The following is a 16,899-nucleotide window of genomic DNA, read 5'->3' on the forward strand; positions in this document are numbered from 1 at the left end:
GGCATTTTTCTTCTTCAGAGACACCAATTGTAAATATGTGGGAGTTTTCTATTTAACTTCTAAAATTTTCACATTTCTTCTGACCCTTTAGACCTGTTGATTTATTCTTGACCTCTTTTCATATCTATCAAATGTGCCCTCCACTGCAGGTCTGATCATATTTAATTGTCCCTTGGGTACTCTGCTCTTCATTTTTGAGAGGATTTATCTTTTTTTTTTTTTTTTTTAATTTTTATTAGTTGGAGGCTAATTACTTTACATCATTACAGTAGTTTTTGTTATACATTGATATGAATTAGCCATGGATTTACATGTATTCCCCATCCCAGTCCCCCCTCCCACCTCCCTCTCCACCCGATCCCTCTGGGTCTTCCCAGTGCACCAGGCCCGAGCACTTGTCTCATGTACCCAACCTGAGCTGGTTATCCGTTAGGATTTATCTTTTATTTCAATTCCTTCCATAAATTTAGTTGGCTCCCATTTGATATTGTCACACTTTGTCTATATTTATTCTGAATTTTTGAATTTATGATTCATAGTGCAGCTACTTATTTCATTATGAATTTATGTCATTGTGTTGTATCACAGTTTTTCTATGCTGTTTTTGGAGTGTTTATGGCTACTGAAAAGTTTTAGTTCTAATTTTCTTTTTTATTCTTACAATAACTCTGTATGGATAGTGCTCATTTTTCTCTGTTCATGCTTATTCAGGCTGAGATTACCCTATGGGTTTGATCTGGACTGCAAGGAGGTCAAACCAGTCGATCCTAAAGGAAATCAGTCCTGAATATTCATTGGAAGGACTGATGCTGAAGCTGAAACACCAATGTTTTGGCCACCTGATATGAAGAACTGACTCACTGGAAAAGACCCTGATGCTGGGAAAGATTGAAGGCAGGAAGAGAAGGGGACGACAGAAGATAAGGTGGTTGGATGACTTCACTGACTTGATGGACGTGAGTTTGAGCAGTCTCTGGGAGTTGGTGATGGACAGGGAAGCCTGGCGTGCTGCAGTCCATGGGGTCACAAAGAGTCGGACACGACTGAGAGACTGAACTGAACTGAACTACCGTATGGGAGGAGGGCCAGGAATGTGAGCGCTCTTCACTCAGGAATACTATAACACCATAACACACTGACTCCCTCTCTCCAAAGGTCCATTCATGTCCCATGCCGTCTCTCCAGTGGGGACTCGCCAGCCACTTAAGAGGGAGTGCTGGACACCTCCCCAGCTGTGCGGCCATGCTGACCAACCATAAGCCTCGGGCTTTGAGATCTCCCTTCTACCTGCAGAGCTGGATGAGCTGCCACGTCCCAGGGAATGGGGAACGGCATCCTAAGTGCCACTGACAGGACTGGGTGAGCCACCTTGGAGTGAGGATGAGTTAACTTCCCACAGGGTGAGTACAAACCAGTGGTGAGCAGAAGATAGGAAAGAACTGAGGAGCTGAACTCCTTCCTTCTCCCTGACAGATGCTTTCAAGGCACATTCCATCCCACCTCTACATCTGTTTGGGGAATGTTCCATTTGCCAAGTGACCTGCTACCCCTCTTTGTGGCTCATCACACTGTGTTTCCAAGGGAACCTGGGAAGAGAATAATGTCCTCTTTTGCTCCCACCATGACATGCAGTTTCTGTAATGAAGAGACCCCTGGGAGTGTGACTGTCTTTTGAACTCTTAGTATAATCTTGTTCCTATAAGATTCTTCTCCCACTCTCATCTTCCTTCACCACCAGGCACCTGAGATGCACACTCCCCTCCTGCTCACTGTCCTTTCAGAAGCAGCGCCTTCCTAAGGCCATCGTCCCAGTGCTCACACCCTGACGTCTCCTCAGTCTGTGTGGCAGGGTCCCAAGGACCGTGACGGTCCCCTCTCGGGGGCAGTCCCCAGACTGCTCTCCTCTGCCAGGGTGCGGGCCTGGCTCTGCTGGTTTTGCTGCTGAGTTCCCTACTCACACACAGCTGGAGTCTCTCCCTTGCTTATATCATAGTCACAGGCTCTGAGAGGTCTTGTTTCATGAGCTGATTTTAGAAAGATGTGTGAAGACTGGAATTTAAGTAATCATCCTCTGGCTTATCCTCTTACTGAAATACTTTTGGGGGAGATAAAAAAAAAACTGTTTGGTAAAGAAAAATTAGCCAGAAACTATTTTTGTTGAATAAATAAAAAGCATTAATTTTTCAAAACTATGTTACACATAGAGAGAACCTGACAGAATCAATAAAAACAAAGAAGGAGGCCAAGATGCATGACAGAGACGCAGCAATTATCTGTAGGCATACAACCCCACAACCTCCAGTGTTCCCAGTGCTGCAAACATGCCTTTGTAGGCTGCTGGGAAGGTAACAGATATTTGGCTAAGTTGCTGAGATCTTAATGGTACCTACCAGAAAGGCGAAGAATGACCTCAACTATCCTACTGTGATACAAATTAACACCTGTGGTCTAGGGTAAACTATTCAATGATAACACCTATTGATTCAAAAACAGCCTAGGCAGAAGACAAGTAAAACTACATCAGATGACCCCAAAAGGGGTCCCTGATAGACACAGGGGTCACACAAGGATCTGAAAAAAGCGGAAAAGAGCACTGTTTTATATTAATATAATATTTTAGGTTCTATCATTTAAACAGCTATGAGCAAGTCAATTACTAAAGTAAATAACTAGAAGTACAGATGGATAAGGGGCACATGAAAAGATGTTCAATATCACTATGAGAGAAATGAAAACAAAAACTACAGTGAGATATCACTTCATACTGGCCAAAATGGCCATCACCAAAAACCCACAAACAATAAATGTTGGAGAGGGTGTGGAGAGAAGTGAGCCCTTCTACACTGTTGGTGGGAATGTAAATTGATATAGCCACTACAGAGAACAGGATGGAGGTTCCTTAAAAAACAAAAAATAGAGCCACCATATGGCCCTGCAATCCCAACTCCTGGGCATATATCCAGAGAAAAACATGATCTGAAAGGATGCATGCATCTCAATATCCATTGCAGCACTGTTTGCAATAGCCAAGACATGGAAGCAACCTAAATGTCCATTGACAAAGGAATGGATAAAGATGTGGTACATATATACATTGGAATATTACTCAGCCATGAAAAATAATGAAACAATGCCATTTGGAGAAACATGGATGGGCCTAGACATTGTCATACATACTGAATGAAGTGAGTCAGACGGAGAAGGACAAAGATCATATGACATCCCTTACATGTGGGTGGAATCCAAAAAGATATGATACAAAACAGAAAGAGACTCACAGACTTAAAGAACAAACTTATGGTTGCTGAGGGAAAGGATGGGCAGAAGGGATAGCTAGTGAGTTTGGGATGGACAGGTACACACTGCTATATTTAAAACGGCAACCAACAAGGATGTCCTGTATAGCACATGGGACTTTGCTCAGTGTTATGTGGCAGCCTGGGTGGGAGGGGAGCTTGTGGGGGAATGGACACACGTGTATGTATGGTGGAGTCCCTTCACTGTCCACCTGAAACTATCACAACATTGTTAACCAGCTACAGTCCAATACAAAACAAAAAGTTAAAAAAAGACTGCATGCAAAAAGACACTAATCTTCATTTATGGTTCTATATGCAACAGAGTATCTTAGGCCATTGACCAGACTCATCTCTAATGTGCAGTTTCCACTGGATTTTAAGAGATGCTGTGTGAAAAAAGAATTGTGTGTTCCAATAAAGTTGAAAAAATGGATCAAAAGTTTAAAAAAACATGTACACATTTAACTGTTTTATGCACACCCTTAAAAGTTTAAATATTCAGATCTACTTTTAAAGAGTGGAGGTATCTTCTTGGGAAATGGAGGTCACTGTTTATGGAGCTCACCCCCTATGCAAGCACACTGGAAGATTTCTCTGTAACTGTATTCTCATCAAAGAAGTACAACAGCCCGCTCTAGGTCACATGCTCTGTGGCCTCTCCTGGCTGGGGGGAGGGTGCTACATCCATTGGGCATAGCAGATGTTTCTTGGTTTCACAAAGAGGTTATTGTCTAGTATCTGACAAAGGGGACCAGCACGCGGGTGCTGGGTCAGGACAGTGATGAGGGGTGGGGCTTATGGGAAGGCTGGTGGACAAAACCCTCAAGTCCCAGAGTGGTCTGCCCTGAACACACAAAAGGTAATCTGGAGACATGAAAAGCTGCAGGAGAGAGCGCGGCACACTCAGGCCCGGCCTCCCTGCGCTGGGCCCCGGCCAGGAGGCAGCTCCCGAAGCCCTACCTGAGCCTGCTGTCTTCTCTGTGCCTGCTTTCCAGCTGCTCAAACTCCTCGGAGGCCAGCACCATCCCACTGTCCGTCTGGCTGTCCTGCGCAGAGAGACCATGCCGAGGTTGCGGGTGGGCCCCAGGAAGGCCCGGCTGTAGGCAGCCCCCCTCAGACCTGCCCCACCGCTGCCTGGACACTCATCCTGTGTGGGGGAGACCGGAGGCTGTCGGTCAGGGTCACACGCCCCTGGCGCAGAGAGAGACACCGCGTCTGGCGGGGCCACACCCTGTGATTCAAGAGGGTGGCAAGACTGGGACACCCCTGTTGGGAGTTGCACAAGGTGGCCACACGCCTGCTCAGGACTCAGCAGAGCAGGAGCGCCGGGAGAAATAGGGGAAGTCTAGAGAGAGTCCGACAGGTCACAGTGCAGAAAGAGGATCCTCAGGTGCGTCCAAGGTTTGGTGGGGCTACGTCACAATCAGCGTGACTTGGAGTGGTCTTGATTGCTGTGGAGGGGGACTGAACCACACTCTCACCAAGGATGGGGGGCCCTCCCCCTGCATCTTTGTCTGACCCTGGGGATGGGAGTGCGGGTCTGCATGGCGCTGTTTCAGGGCACCCACCGCCACCCGTGTACCCGGCTTCCCTTGGGCCTGTCCTCACTCACCAGCCCCATCTGGATGGATGCTGGAAGGCTGGGCTTTTACAAAATGGTCAGATTGCCTCCAACCTCACTGAGATGTAAGAGGTCTACTCCACTTGACCACCATCTGAGAACACGAGTGGTCTTCCCATGCCTCTTACCCTAGACTTCTTGTCTGGTGACACCATCTCCTCTCTGGTCACGGGGCCCGGTGGCCACCCAAGGGGGGCCCTGACTCGGGTTGATCCCAGGAGAACCGTCTAGAAGGAGGAGCTGTCTTTCCACTGGGTTTCTACCTTTCAGGGAGAGAGAGACTGGGGTGCTGGGGAGGGGAGACCCTGGGTGAGTTAAAGAGGCAGAGACATGGGGCACTGGGCTCCTTGTGCTGAGCTGGTTTCTGCCATGAGCCTCAGGGCTTTCTTACATCTAGCTCCCTGTGGGAAGAGTCCAGCGGCCGTGACCTGGGGTGAGGTCACAGGCCCACTCACTCCACTTACCACTATAGCCTTGTAGGTAGTTGGGGTCATGGGAAATTCCTCAAACGTTTTCATCCTGGAGGAACCCTGGGTTTGAGTCCCTCTGGCAAGGCATCCCGGAAAGGACACACAGTTATAATATCTGTGGGGAGGAAACCGCAAGTGCTGAGAAGTGCAGTCCAGCACCCTTCCTGAAAGCTCTCTGCACCTTTCCTTCTGCACCCCTCTCCTCTCGGGAAGGACGCCAGGCCTGGGGCTGAGCACCGGGGCTGGTCTAGACGGCTCCCCAGGCCCCTGAGTCTTGCCTCTGCTCCCAGGCAAGAGGAGTGAACCTCCCTGAGGCCACTGCTGGGGAGCATGTGGGAAGCGAGCAGCAGAGGGCACATGGCCTGGGTGTGACGTGGAGCTGGAGAGAGACTGGGGAGGACTTCCCTCCAGGACGGGCCACCCTGTGCAGGGCAGGCAGTACTGATGTCACGAGCCCCTGTCTGACCTGTGTGTACGGGTGTGTGCACATTCGGGTGCCTGTGGCGGGGCCGGTGGAAGGAACCCGGCAAAAACCAGCTGGGTGTTCCTGTTCCCCAGGCCCGACCTTGTTCTCTGCTGGGGAAGGTGGTGTGGAGTCCTGAGCTCTTTTCTCAGCAACACCAATGCGAATGTGCATGCATGACCTTCTTGGAATGTAAATATTCACTGGCCTCTGACCCCAAACTCTGGATAGTTAGGCTCCATTCTAAATCCTGAACACGGTTAGTGAGTGGCCAGCTCCACTCTCAGGGTCCCGGGAACTCGCCCCTCTTTCCCTTGCTCCATGTTCTTTCCCGACAGGGTGGAGCTGGCCAGAGCGTTGTGCCTGAGAGGGGCGCTCCCTTGAAATTGATGGTGGAGGGCCTCTCAGGGGCTAGGAGTGTGGGCAAGCAGAGGAAGCCAGAGGGAAGAACTGAGGGGGCATGGAGCAAAGCAAAGTTGAAAGGCCACATGGGCTTGGAAGGACCTCAAGACTGACCACACCCACCAGGGCATCAGCAATGCTGTCACTTAGCTCTTTGAATTGATATACAATGGCCTCTTAAGTCCTTGTCCTTCACTTTTCCTTGATGACTGATGAGGATAAAACTTATATGTCCAAACTGCTTTCCCCTTGCCCGGGGGATGCTTGGATCTGAAGAATGGGGCTGACCTGGCTGCCAGGCTGTGCTGGTGCAGGCTCAGCGGGCTGTCCTCTGTGTCAGCATCCGTCTCTGTGATGTGCATGGCCGTGGTGGATGCCTGCAAGAAGCTGCCTTCCTCCGAGCTCTGAGAACCACGAGGAGCCATGCAGTCCTCATCTTCCTGGCAGGAATGGCACAAAAAGCCAGGGTCAGAGGCTCTTAGGCCCCACTTCGGCCCTACTCCTGCACTCAGGACTTCTAGAGCTCCTGATCCTTCAAGTGCTGTTTTCAAGGGCTCCAAGGACTAAGGGAGCTGGGCAGGTTCTCCCCACAGCCCTTCCAGGAGCCCCTTCTAAGGAGAAGGCAGGCATAATAACAGCATCCTCGTTCCAGAGCCTGGCTGTCCCACAGCCTCGAATATCAGTACTTCCCACCCTCACCTTGGGGGCAGCACTGGCCCCCAAGCGCCCATCTTCAAGTACCTGAGGCTGGGGCAGCAGGCAGCTCCCTGCTTCCTCCTCCAGGTCTCAGGGCTGCCCTGAGCCAGCCCTGAGCTGGGGGAGGGAGATACAAGTCAGAGGTGGGCGCAGGGGGCAGAGGGGCAAAGAGTGAGGTGGAGCACATCACCGTTCTGCCAGGAAGTGGGGCCCTGCTGGCTCCCTGAGGACCAGCCTGGGCCTCTTCGTGGGAAAGTTGGGCTCTGACCATCCATGCGATGGCCCCTGGCTTGGAGGCCAGAGGTTGCTGCAGCAGGACAGGGAGAGTCGGGGCTTCACCTGCTGGGCCCTGCCCTGAAGCAGGTTCCCCAGGATCTCCACCAGATCTGAGAATGCAGGCCTCTCTTTGGGGTCTCCCGCCCAGCAGCTCAGCATGATGCGGCGTCTGTGGGTACAGCTGGATGTTGGACGGCTGTCTGAGCACACCCTGCACCCGACCCCAGCAGACCCAAGTCTCTTGCCTCCTGCCGATCCCTCACACCTGCTCTGCCTGCCTCCCTCCCCCGGGCTTAGGCCAGGCCGTGCCTCCTACATGCAGGAAGGAGAGCTGTCGGCAGCGGCCCCGTGGTGGAGTGAGAGACAGTGTCTGCAGGCCTACAGCCTGGCTCCTGTGCCTGACTCTCCTCCCCCCTCCCCCCTACCCCTGCCGGCATGCCCCCTTTCCCAAGCCTGCGCACAACCCCCCTTACCTTTTCCTGGTGCCCACCCACCCCTACGGCCCCTCAGTGCCTCCCGGTTTCCCGAGAGACTCACATGGCAGGAGTGGCTAGCTCTGGGGCCCTCATCCGGGTGCCCTCTTTCAGCCGCTGGCAGAACTCCTCATTGATCTGCACCCCAGGGTATGGGGAGGCCCCTGATGGTAGAACAGGATGGGGGTGGGTGCGGAGCAGGCTCCCGTTGTTCCACTCAGGTCTGAACCGCCTCTGCCCCGGCCTGTTACGGCAGGGAGTTCACCCTGCTGCCCCCTCCCCTCGGATGAGTTCCTCATTAGGTTAAGAGGACCGTGGCACCCGCTTGTGAGAGCTGCCATGAGCATCAGAGCTCTCCCAGACGCACTGGGGGAAACACTCCCCATCCTGGAACCATCAGGGCCAGTGGAGCTAAGCTGAGCCAGTTGAGCTGCCCTGTCACAATGACCCCTCCTCAGAGGAGCCTTCTCCAGCTCTTCCTTACGTCCTGTGGCTCTACCAGCAAAAAGGACCTAGCTCCTGCAAGCCACAGCGTAGTGGAAAGGCCCTGTTAAGACGAGAGTCCCTCCCTCAAACCCTGCATGGCTCCCAGTAGACTTAAATTCCAGGCCCTCACCCCAGGGGGCTTTTGCAGCATCTCCCAGTGCTGACTGCTTACACCCTGCTCAGCTCCCCAGCACAAGGATCACAGCCCTGACCAACCCCACACCCTGGACTGCTGTTCTGCAGGCCCTCTTGCCTGCAGCCCTCCCGCCGTCATGAGCCTGCCCCTCCTGGCCCGTCCAGCTCACACCCAGCGCTGTCCTCCCTGCGCTCCCCGTGCGCTTCTGTCTTCACTAACAGTGTTGGTCATGGCTGCCATTCAGCGTTTTCACCTACTTGTTTCCTGCCTCACCCCCACTCTGGTTGGGGCCCCTCATCTTGGATCCAGTGGGGCCCGGTTTACTATGTGAGGCTTGAGCAGCTGTGGTCACTGAGGGAGCCGCTGGTCTCCTTCCAGATGTTTCCCAGCCCCGCAAAGGCAGGAGCAGTGTCCCCAGCGGCTCGTGAGGAAGGGGCTCAGCCAGGGAGGGAGGGGTCTGGGGGACTCCCACAGCCTTCCCCTCTGTGACAGTGACGAGCCCGGGAGCTGCTGGGTGAACACAGTGTTCTGCCCTGGGCAGAGGCTGGACGTGAAGGGGGGTCCAGGGGGCCCCCCAAGCACCTGTCTCAGAATGAGCGGGATGGCTCGGCCCCGGCGTGCACCTCTGCTGAGCCTGCCCTGCCCGCTGCCTGTACTCACCCAGGGAGAAAATCTCCCACAGCAGGACCCCAAAGGACCACACGTCACTCTGCGTGCTGTACACCTTGTCGAAGATGCTCTCGGGGGCCATCCACTTCAGGGGCAGCCGGGCCTGCGGGATGGACGTGTGTCCCAGTGGGGAGGGGAAGAACAGAGAGAGGCCAGACCCAGGGGCACCCCTCCCCGGCCCTCCTCTCCCCAGGACTCTGGAGTCACAGCACAAGAAAGGCCCTGTGGCCAGGTCCACGCTGCGTGTATCCAGATGGCTCCTGCCACTGGCTCTGTCCCTGCCGACACCCCCCCACTCCATTCCACAGGTGCCTGGTGACTCCTTTGAAGGCTTCTTCCCTGCTACTGTTCTGGGGAGACATCTGGGTCCCTCTCTTCCCCTGTGCTCTCCCAGAGAAAACTTGTAGCCTGTCTCCAGCTGCAGACCCTTTGGCCCAGTGTATTGGGGGATGCTGTGTCCCTGCACACCCTCACCAGCCCCACCTCTCTCCATTCATTTGGCCCGCACACCAGAAGCCTGGCATCACCCCTGACCCCTCCTCTGGTGGCTCCTAGTGTGACCCCCTCCTATGACTGTGACCTGGGAGCCTTGAGGACCATGGGCCTTCCTGACTTGCCTCTGCCTCCACCCTAGCACCCCCACCCCTCTCTTGTGATAGCTTGTGGAGGGAGTTTCTGAACAGCTGGCTGTTACCTCCACGGTCCCCACATACCTGAGAGTGAGAATAAAGGACAAAGCCCTGCATGGTGGGCCTCTCATTGCTGTCTGTGGTTTAGTTGCTCAGTCGTGTCCGACTCTTGCAACCCCATGGACTGTAGCCCACCAGGCTCCTCCGTCCATGGAATTTCCCAAGCGAGAATATAGGAGTGGGTTGCCATTTCCTTCTCAGAGCCTGGACCCAATTTGCCTGTCAACCTCCCTCTAAGCCTCTTCCTTCCTCCCCTGGGGCAAAACCCTAAACAAATTTAGATGCTCAGAAGCCTGACTGGCTACCTCTGGGCACCACCAATGAGACACAAGTTGCACCTAGCACCCACATATTTTCCTGTAACCATGCTACACTAGGTGTGTCTACCTTGAGGACGGATGTCATGTAGGATCTAGCTCTGCATGGCCAGCCCCTACTGAGCAGGTGTGTGGAGTCAGTGCCCACCTAATGGACCAAAAAGGCCAGACACAAGGTCCATTTGGAGCACCGGGGCCCTTGTTTGTCAGCTCCTGTCTCCACACACCTGCTCCAGGTGCCTCAGCAGAGTCTCCAGGATCCTCGTAGGTCCTCAGACCTTCCAGGTGGGTGGCGGTGAGTCCCCCACCCCCCACGGCCTGCACTCACACTGCCCTTGCGCACGTAGTCAGGGTCTTTGTAGATGTCCCGGGCCAGGCCGAAGTCACAGATCTTCACCACGTCACTTTCTGACAGCAAGATGTTTCGAGCCGCCAGGTCTCTGTGGATACACTAGGGGGGCGAAGAGGAGCAGTGAGGCGATCAGGCCCCTGTGGCCACACCCACACCTAGAGCTCCAGGGTACCCTGCATGAGTCCTGCTCTTTTGAGGATAGATTTCTGTGTGCCCCAGAGCTTGCTATGGAGAGAGCTGGTGGCACTGTGCGGGCAGCGGAGAAGGCTGTGCAGTAGGACAGACTGGTTTTATACCCAGCTCTGCCTCTGACTAGCGGAAAATCTTGGGAGTCTGCTTCTACCCTTTGGACTCAATCTACAGCGCTGCAAAGTGGGAGAGATGTGCCTTGACTACAGCTTCACTGTGGGGTAAGCTGGCGAGTGTTGGCCTTTCTCCCCTCTGAAGAGACTGCTGGGGCAGTCACCTTTCGAGAGGCCAGGAACTCCATGCCTCGGGCCACCTGAAAACTGTAGCAGACGAGGTCTTCCATGGTCAGCGGGCTCAGCCACAGGTCCTTGGCTGCGCAAAGAAGTGAAGCTGGCTGGGAAGGTCCTCAGCCGCGACTCCCCCTTCCCACCCAGCCCCAAACGTGCTCACGGAACCTGGCTGCATCCCTCCTGGCCAGGCCTAACAAGCCTGCTGGTCCCCTCTCCTGCCGCTCAGCCTCCCTTCTCTCCGTGGTACCCGCTAACTGCTCCCAGAGCAGTGAGTGCTGTGGCCACGCTAGACCTCTGCCTCTGATACTTCTGCCTGGACCGCTCCCCACCATGTTTGCAGGGCAGACTCTTATTTATCCAGAGACGACCAGATCAAACATCAGAAGTCTCACGCCCCCAGGAGTGCAGGTAGTTAAGCGTGAGGATTAGGATTTTGAGCTCCTACCATCAGGGCGCAATGGCACTCTCTGGCGGGAACATGGGGGCTTTGTTTCCTGAGGTGGCCTCTCTTCAAGGCAGAGTGCATTTCATACGCTCCCATGTTAAGTCCCTCCAGCAGGGCCCCAGGTTGGCTCATCCCAGGGTCCTGGAGCATGCCAGCCATTGTGGGCAAGGGGACGCCAGACTCTTACCTTCTTGGACTGGAGCGGCCCGCCCCGCCCCGCCCTTGCCCGTTAGGAGCCTTGTGAGGAGGGCCATGTCGCCGTTCCCTGGCCTCCTCTGGTCAGCCTTGGCGGCCTCCACCATGGAGCAGAAGTGCCTTCGCTGCTCAGCAGACTTCTCCTGTGATGCACAAAGCAGGGCGGGGCGGGAGGAGGCTCGCCGCCTACTGCAGAGGCACTTTCCGCCCTCCCCGCCCGGCTCACCGGCAGAAGCCTGGCCCTCGGTGGGGCGCCCACCTACCGCGCGGGGATTGAAGGCCTCCCGCTTGGTGCGCAAGAAGTTGGAGAGATTGCCATACTTGCAAAACTCCACGATCACCATGAGAGGGCCTGGGGCAGGGCAGGAGGGTGCACTGGAGGGCAAGCTGCACAGCCACGGCCCGCCCCGAAGCCCTCCTGTGGCCCGCCCACTCCCGGCCCAGCTGGCCCTCCACACCCGCAAAGGTAAGGGCGCCCTGGGGCTTCACCCTCCCCGAAGGGCGACTGAGCTCTTTACCATTGGGCTTGGTGCAAGCCCCCAGGAGGTTGACCACGTTCAGGTGGTTACCAATGTGGATTAGGATTTTGAGCTCCGACATCAGGGCGCGATGCTCGCTGGCTGTGGCGCCCTCTGAAAGCAACACGGGGCTTTGCTTGGTAACCGGGCCCACCTGGCCCCTGACCCAGGCCCTGAATATCCCTTTTCCCGGGTCACTAGCTTGGGCTTCCCTGTGGCTCAGACGGTAAAGAATTCCCCTGCAATGCAGGAGACACAGGAGTCCCAGGTTTGATCCCTGGGTCTGGAAGATCCCCTGGAGGAGGAAATGGCAACCCACTCCAGTATTCTTGCCTGGAGAATTCCATGGACAGAGGAGCCTGGTGGGCTACAGTCCATGGAGTGGCAAAGAGTCAGACACAACTGAGCGACTAGCAATTTCACTTTCAGCTGAGCTTAGGCCTGACCAGCGCTCTTGCTGGTGGGGGTGCAGCAAATACCACCTCCCTCTCTGAGGCAAAACGTTTAGGTGGGACTGGTAAGTATAACTCAGAGGTGAGCCCCAGGCCATGGATTCCTTGTATAACCTCTGGTAAGAATCTGTTCTGAACCTGTTTCCCTTCTGGCACCACAGACCCACCAGCCCACCCAGGGCTGCTGGTCTTCACCAGCTCAGCCACCCCTTCTACCCACTGAGCCCACACCTTTCAGCATTTTCACGGCCACAGTGTCACAGCTGCTGCCCTTGTTGATGCCGAAGGCTGAGGCTTCCACCACCTTCCCAAAGGCCCCGTGGCCGAGGACTCTCCCTGTGGGGGCAGGGAGCTGGTTCCAGGTGAGCTGTATGGGGGTGTGGGTGGAGAGGACTGGGCAGAAGGGACAACCCCTGTGGAGGGCCAGGAAGGAAGGCCCAGGAGGGGGAGGAAAGTCAGGAGCCCCCCTGCCAAACAGGAAGTGCACGGGGAGCAGGGTGGGGAGAGAGGGAGGAGAGAGACAGACAGGAAGGCCTGCATCCTCTCCCAGCAGGTGTGACAGGCCCACCCTGCTCAGAGCAGCAGGAAGTGACCTCGAGGGGCCTGGGAATTGAGAGCCCCTATAATAGTTCTGGGGATGCGTGCCTAGATGGACAGGTCAGGCCAGGTGGGGGCCAGGTGGGACTTTCTGGCATGAGTTCTGAGAATGGAGGGATTGCAGGGCTCCAGCCTGCCTGACCCCAGAGCAGCTGAAGCAGCGTCTGCCCAGCAGGACTGGGTGGGCGAAGCAGGCTGGGAGCAGGTCTCACCAAGGTGCAGCCGTTCCCGGGGGAACTCCCACTGACTCGTGTCATAGGACAAGTATTCACACTGCTCCTCCAAAGGCACCTCCCCGGGGTCCATGATGATGGACAAGTAGCCAGTCTTGATGTCTGCGTGGGTTGGCTGGGGGATGGGTATGGGGACAGCTCACTGACTTGGCCATACCATCCTGGCTTCAGCAAAACTGTGCCCAGGACAGATGGCCTCTCCTTAGGGGCTCCCGGCACAGGAGGGGACAGATGGACAACCCTGTCCTCCAACAGTGCAGCCTGGAGGGGTCTGGGGGGCCTCCCAGGATACAAGGCTTCCAGGTGAGCCAGGGTGAACCATATTCCTTAACTTAAGGGCTGGACAGGGTAGAGAGAGCCCATAAGCAGCTGGGGACAAGGAGTGCTTACCCTCCTCATGTTACAGAAGATGAGGAGAAGGAGGACCCAGAAGAAGACAGCGATGACCCCGGTGCCAACAAGGATCACGATCTCCATGCTGCCTTTATCCTCAGAGCCTGAGTGGGCAGAAAGCGGGGGTGGCAACTGTGCACATATTGTGAGGGGGACAGGGCACACCCTTCGGGCGGCACCCCTTCTGGTGGGCACAGCTGGCATCGAGTGTGGGCAGAAGGCGGGCTGGGGGGGTGCGCGCGGGGGAGGCGGGACCTTCCACAGCCACGCTGGCAGAGGAGTTGACGCAGCCCTTGGCGTTGCACACACTGCACAGATAGTGGCCCGCGTCCTCCTCGCGCACGCGCTGGATGCTCAGCCTCTGGTTCGAGTCCGCCAGGTCGATTCCTGCAGCGAGGGCGGTGGACGTTTGAGTTCAAGTAGGTCTGGGGCTTTGGCCTAGAGAGCTTCCGGACGCCGCCCTCCACCCATATCCATCCCCCTACCAGACTCTTCTTCCAGCAGCCTCTCATCTTTGTACCACACGATGCTGGGTACGTGCACCCCAGCCACTGGGCACCGCATCTCCAAGGAATCACTCACATTCACCAGGAGGTCGCTTAGGTTCTGTGTGAGCCGTGGGGCTTCTAGGGCTGGAGGTGGGGTCGAGAGAGAGCTGAGTGGAGCTGCAGAAAGCAGGAGGGTGCTCCAGGAAAGGGCCCTCCCATGCTAGGAGCTCTCCAAGCTGAAGGGTCAGGGTTTGAGCTTGGGGTGGGCAGGGCTGTGCAAGCCCCGGAGGGGAAGGAGAGGGGGATGCTCTTGCGGGCTCGGGCTTGTGAATGGACTGCCCAGGCGCGTGCTGGGCTGGGGATAAAGGCTCCTTGGGGAGCACTACCCCGCCTGGCCCCTCCGGCCCGGCTTGCCTCACCCTGCACAGACAGGTACTTCTTATGGCAGTGCTTGTCATGGCTGCGCCGGTCCTGCACCTCACACACGTAGTCGCCTTCATGTTCTGGTGCCACACTGGGGATGGTGAGGGTGAGCGTGGCGTGGCGCTCGCCGGGCGTCACCTCCTCCAGGCTGGCGGCCAGTGGCGTGGCAAACAGGTGCACGTTCTTGCAGTCAAGCAGCAGTGGGTTCCCCTGCGCGTCATGCAGCGTGGACAGGTTGAGGCGGTACCAGTGCAAATGCTCATACGTGTAGTTGTCCGCCCGGCAGCTCAGGCGCACGGCCTGGCCCTCTAGGGGCTCTTCCGATGGCTCTGACTCTATGCTGAAGCCGTCGGGGATGGCTGGGGAAGGAGGAGGAACCACTCGCTGAGGCCTCGTGAGCTGCTGGCGAACCTACCCACCTGCTCAGGGCCTCCCTCTCTCTTTCTCATTGACCTTTGAACTCACTCAGCTCTCAAATAAGGGTGTACATCTCCTGTACCTGGGCCAGGGACACACTCTGGAGCCCTCTTCTCCCTCTCCCTGACAAGAGATCAACTCTCTCAAGTCAATTCCACCAGGGGCTCCTCCTGCCGTGCCCCTTCTAGTTTTTCCTGAACAAGCCCAGCTGGATACTGCCCCCACCTTTCCCAGGAGCCCGTGCCACCAATGAGTTTCTTGCTAGCAGCGCAGCAGGGGCCCAAATGCCCATTCTCCCTCCCTGCTGAGCACACTCCCACCCCTGTCCTCTTTCTGAGACAATCTGGTTTCATTAGCATTTGGCAGTGGCTTCCGATTTCCTTTTGTCCCTCTGGCTGTTCACTGTCTAGCTACTTTGGGCTCCTCTCTCCTGCAGAGTGTTTTCTTTGGCTCCACCTCTCATCTAGGTGCCTGCATTTAAACCTCTGGGTCCACTGATTGTTCTTCCATGGTCTTCTTAGCATTCCTGAGGTCATTAACAGGTTTGAAAAATCTGAAGCAACCACCGACCTTCTTCCCAGGGCCAAATGCATATAAGAACCAGCTGCTGTGCAGGATCCATGGCTCAGGAAGGGGGTGGGAGGGAAGCGGAGGAAGGTGCAGCTGTGGGGAACAAGAGGGCACCCCAGGGAGGCACCTCCTGGCCTAGGGGCAGATGGTGCTGCCTCATTCCAATTCATATGCCTATAACCTCCAAATCTATCCCTCCTGCCAAGACCCAGAGGCCCAGTGGGCCCTGGGTATCTCTCCTGGCACCTCAAGGTCACAAGAAACCCAATGGGGCCCCAACCCAGGCATATTATCTTCTCCCAGGCCTGGTCTCCTCCTGTGCCCACCTGGTTCCTGACCTCCATCCAGGCCTGCCCAAGTCACTCACTGGTCACGTAGAAGTAGATGAGCCGCTCATCCTGACCCACTTTGTTGAAGACCACGCACTTGTACATGGCGGACACATTGGCCTCCTGGATCACCAGCTTGCTCACCGTCTGGACAGGATACATGTCAGGCATAAGGATCCATTTCCTGCCTAAGTTCCCCTACCCTCACCTCCTCTTTCTGCATGGAAGTTGCTGTGCCCACCAGAATAACGGGGGAAACTGAGGCTCTGGGCTGGAGATGACCAAAGCTCAGAGACAGTACCAGGACTGGTGAGGCCAGGAGAAGGTGATGAGGTCCTTGGGCAGCAGCGAGAGGTGGCTCCCCTGAAAACTCAAGGGACAGCATGATGGACAGCTGGCATCAGCTGTGGCTGGTGTCAGAAGGCACTGTTAGGCAGGACCAGAGAGCCCTCTGGCTACAGATGGGCTCAGGCTGCTGCCATGCTGAGGAGGCGACAGGGGCTGGTGGTACTGGGTTGGTCCAAGCCAGAGTTAGGATGCACGCTCTGGTCATATCAGGTGTCAGCCTGTGGTCCAAGGAGTCACTGTGTGAGGCCCTGCGATGTGCCCACAAACCCTTCAGGGCTGCCTATAGCACCTCTCAGCGCTCTGGGTCGTGGCAAGGGAAGAAAATGGGCTCCAGGGCTCCAGAAGGACTCTGGGCTGGGGGAGTAGGAAGCTTGGAAGCGGAGGAAGAGAGAGGGCCATAGGCTCTGCCTACCAGCCTGAGAGCCCACCCCCAACCTCAAGCCGGGCACTTCCTGGCCAGCCTGGAACAGGAAGAGGCTCTGGAGGTGTGTAGGAAAACAGGAAGTGACTGTAGGAAGTGGGTGCCTTTGTTCAGTCCTTCCCCTGCTAGGCCTCTTCGAGGGATTGCCCCCAGCCTGGGCCAGCCGTCTTTGGGGAGGATGGAGCATCCCCAGCCCCAACTCTCCCAGCTCTTCATATGGGCCCATAGCCATGAAATCTCAG

The 16,899-nt window shown here is 55.9% G+C and overlaps 1 protein-coding gene across 5 annotated transcripts in view; it reads right to left on the reverse strand.

The window, feature by feature from the left end:
• Window positions 1-16,899, reverse strand: part of FLT4 (fms related receptor tyrosine kinase 4) — a 94,450-nt gene that overhangs the window by 56,234 nt on the left and 21,317 nt on the right. For all 5 annotated transcript variants that reach the window (XM_070460453.1, XM_070460446.1, XM_070460436.1 and 2 more), the window contains exons 12-29: window positions 15,927-16,035; window positions 14,569-14,931; window positions 14,147-14,293; window positions 13,917-14,048; window positions 13,659-13,765; window positions 13,248-13,383; window positions 12,670-12,774; window positions 11,987-12,100; window positions 11,732-11,820; window positions 11,461-11,611; window positions 10,816-10,910; window positions 10,326-10,448; window positions 8,983-9,094; window positions 7,765-7,864; window positions 7,291-7,396; window positions 6,544-6,695; window positions 5,385-5,505; window positions 4,260-4,345 (exon numbers count right to left, since the gene is read on the reverse strand). In XM_070460453.1, the coding sequence (XP_070316554.1) occupies window positions 4,260-4,345; window positions 5,385-5,505; window positions 6,544-6,695; window positions 7,291-7,396; window positions 7,765-7,864; window positions 8,983-9,094; window positions 10,326-10,448; window positions 10,816-10,910; window positions 11,461-11,611; window positions 11,732-11,820; window positions 11,987-12,100; window positions 12,670-12,774; window positions 13,248-13,383; window positions 13,659-13,765; window positions 13,917-14,048; window positions 14,147-14,293; window positions 14,569-14,931; window positions 15,927-16,035 (2,348 nt within the window). The remainder of the gene's footprint in view (window positions 1-4,259; window positions 4,346-5,384; window positions 5,506-6,543; window positions 6,696-7,290; window positions 7,397-7,764; window positions 7,865-8,982; window positions 9,095-10,325; window positions 10,449-10,815; window positions 10,911-11,460; window positions 11,612-11,731; window positions 11,821-11,986; window positions 12,101-12,669; window positions 12,775-13,247; window positions 13,384-13,658; window positions 13,766-13,916; window positions 14,049-14,146; window positions 14,294-14,568; window positions 14,932-15,926; window positions 16,036-16,899) is intronic.

Source organism: Odocoileus virginianus, chromosome 3 (genome assembly GCF_023699985.2).
Source record: "Odocoileus virginianus isolate 20LAN1187 ecotype Illinois chromosome 3, Ovbor_1.2, whole genome shotgun sequence".
Classification (NCBI taxonomy): domain Eukaryota; kingdom Metazoa; phylum Chordata; class Mammalia; order Artiodactyla; family Cervidae; genus Odocoileus; species Odocoileus virginianus.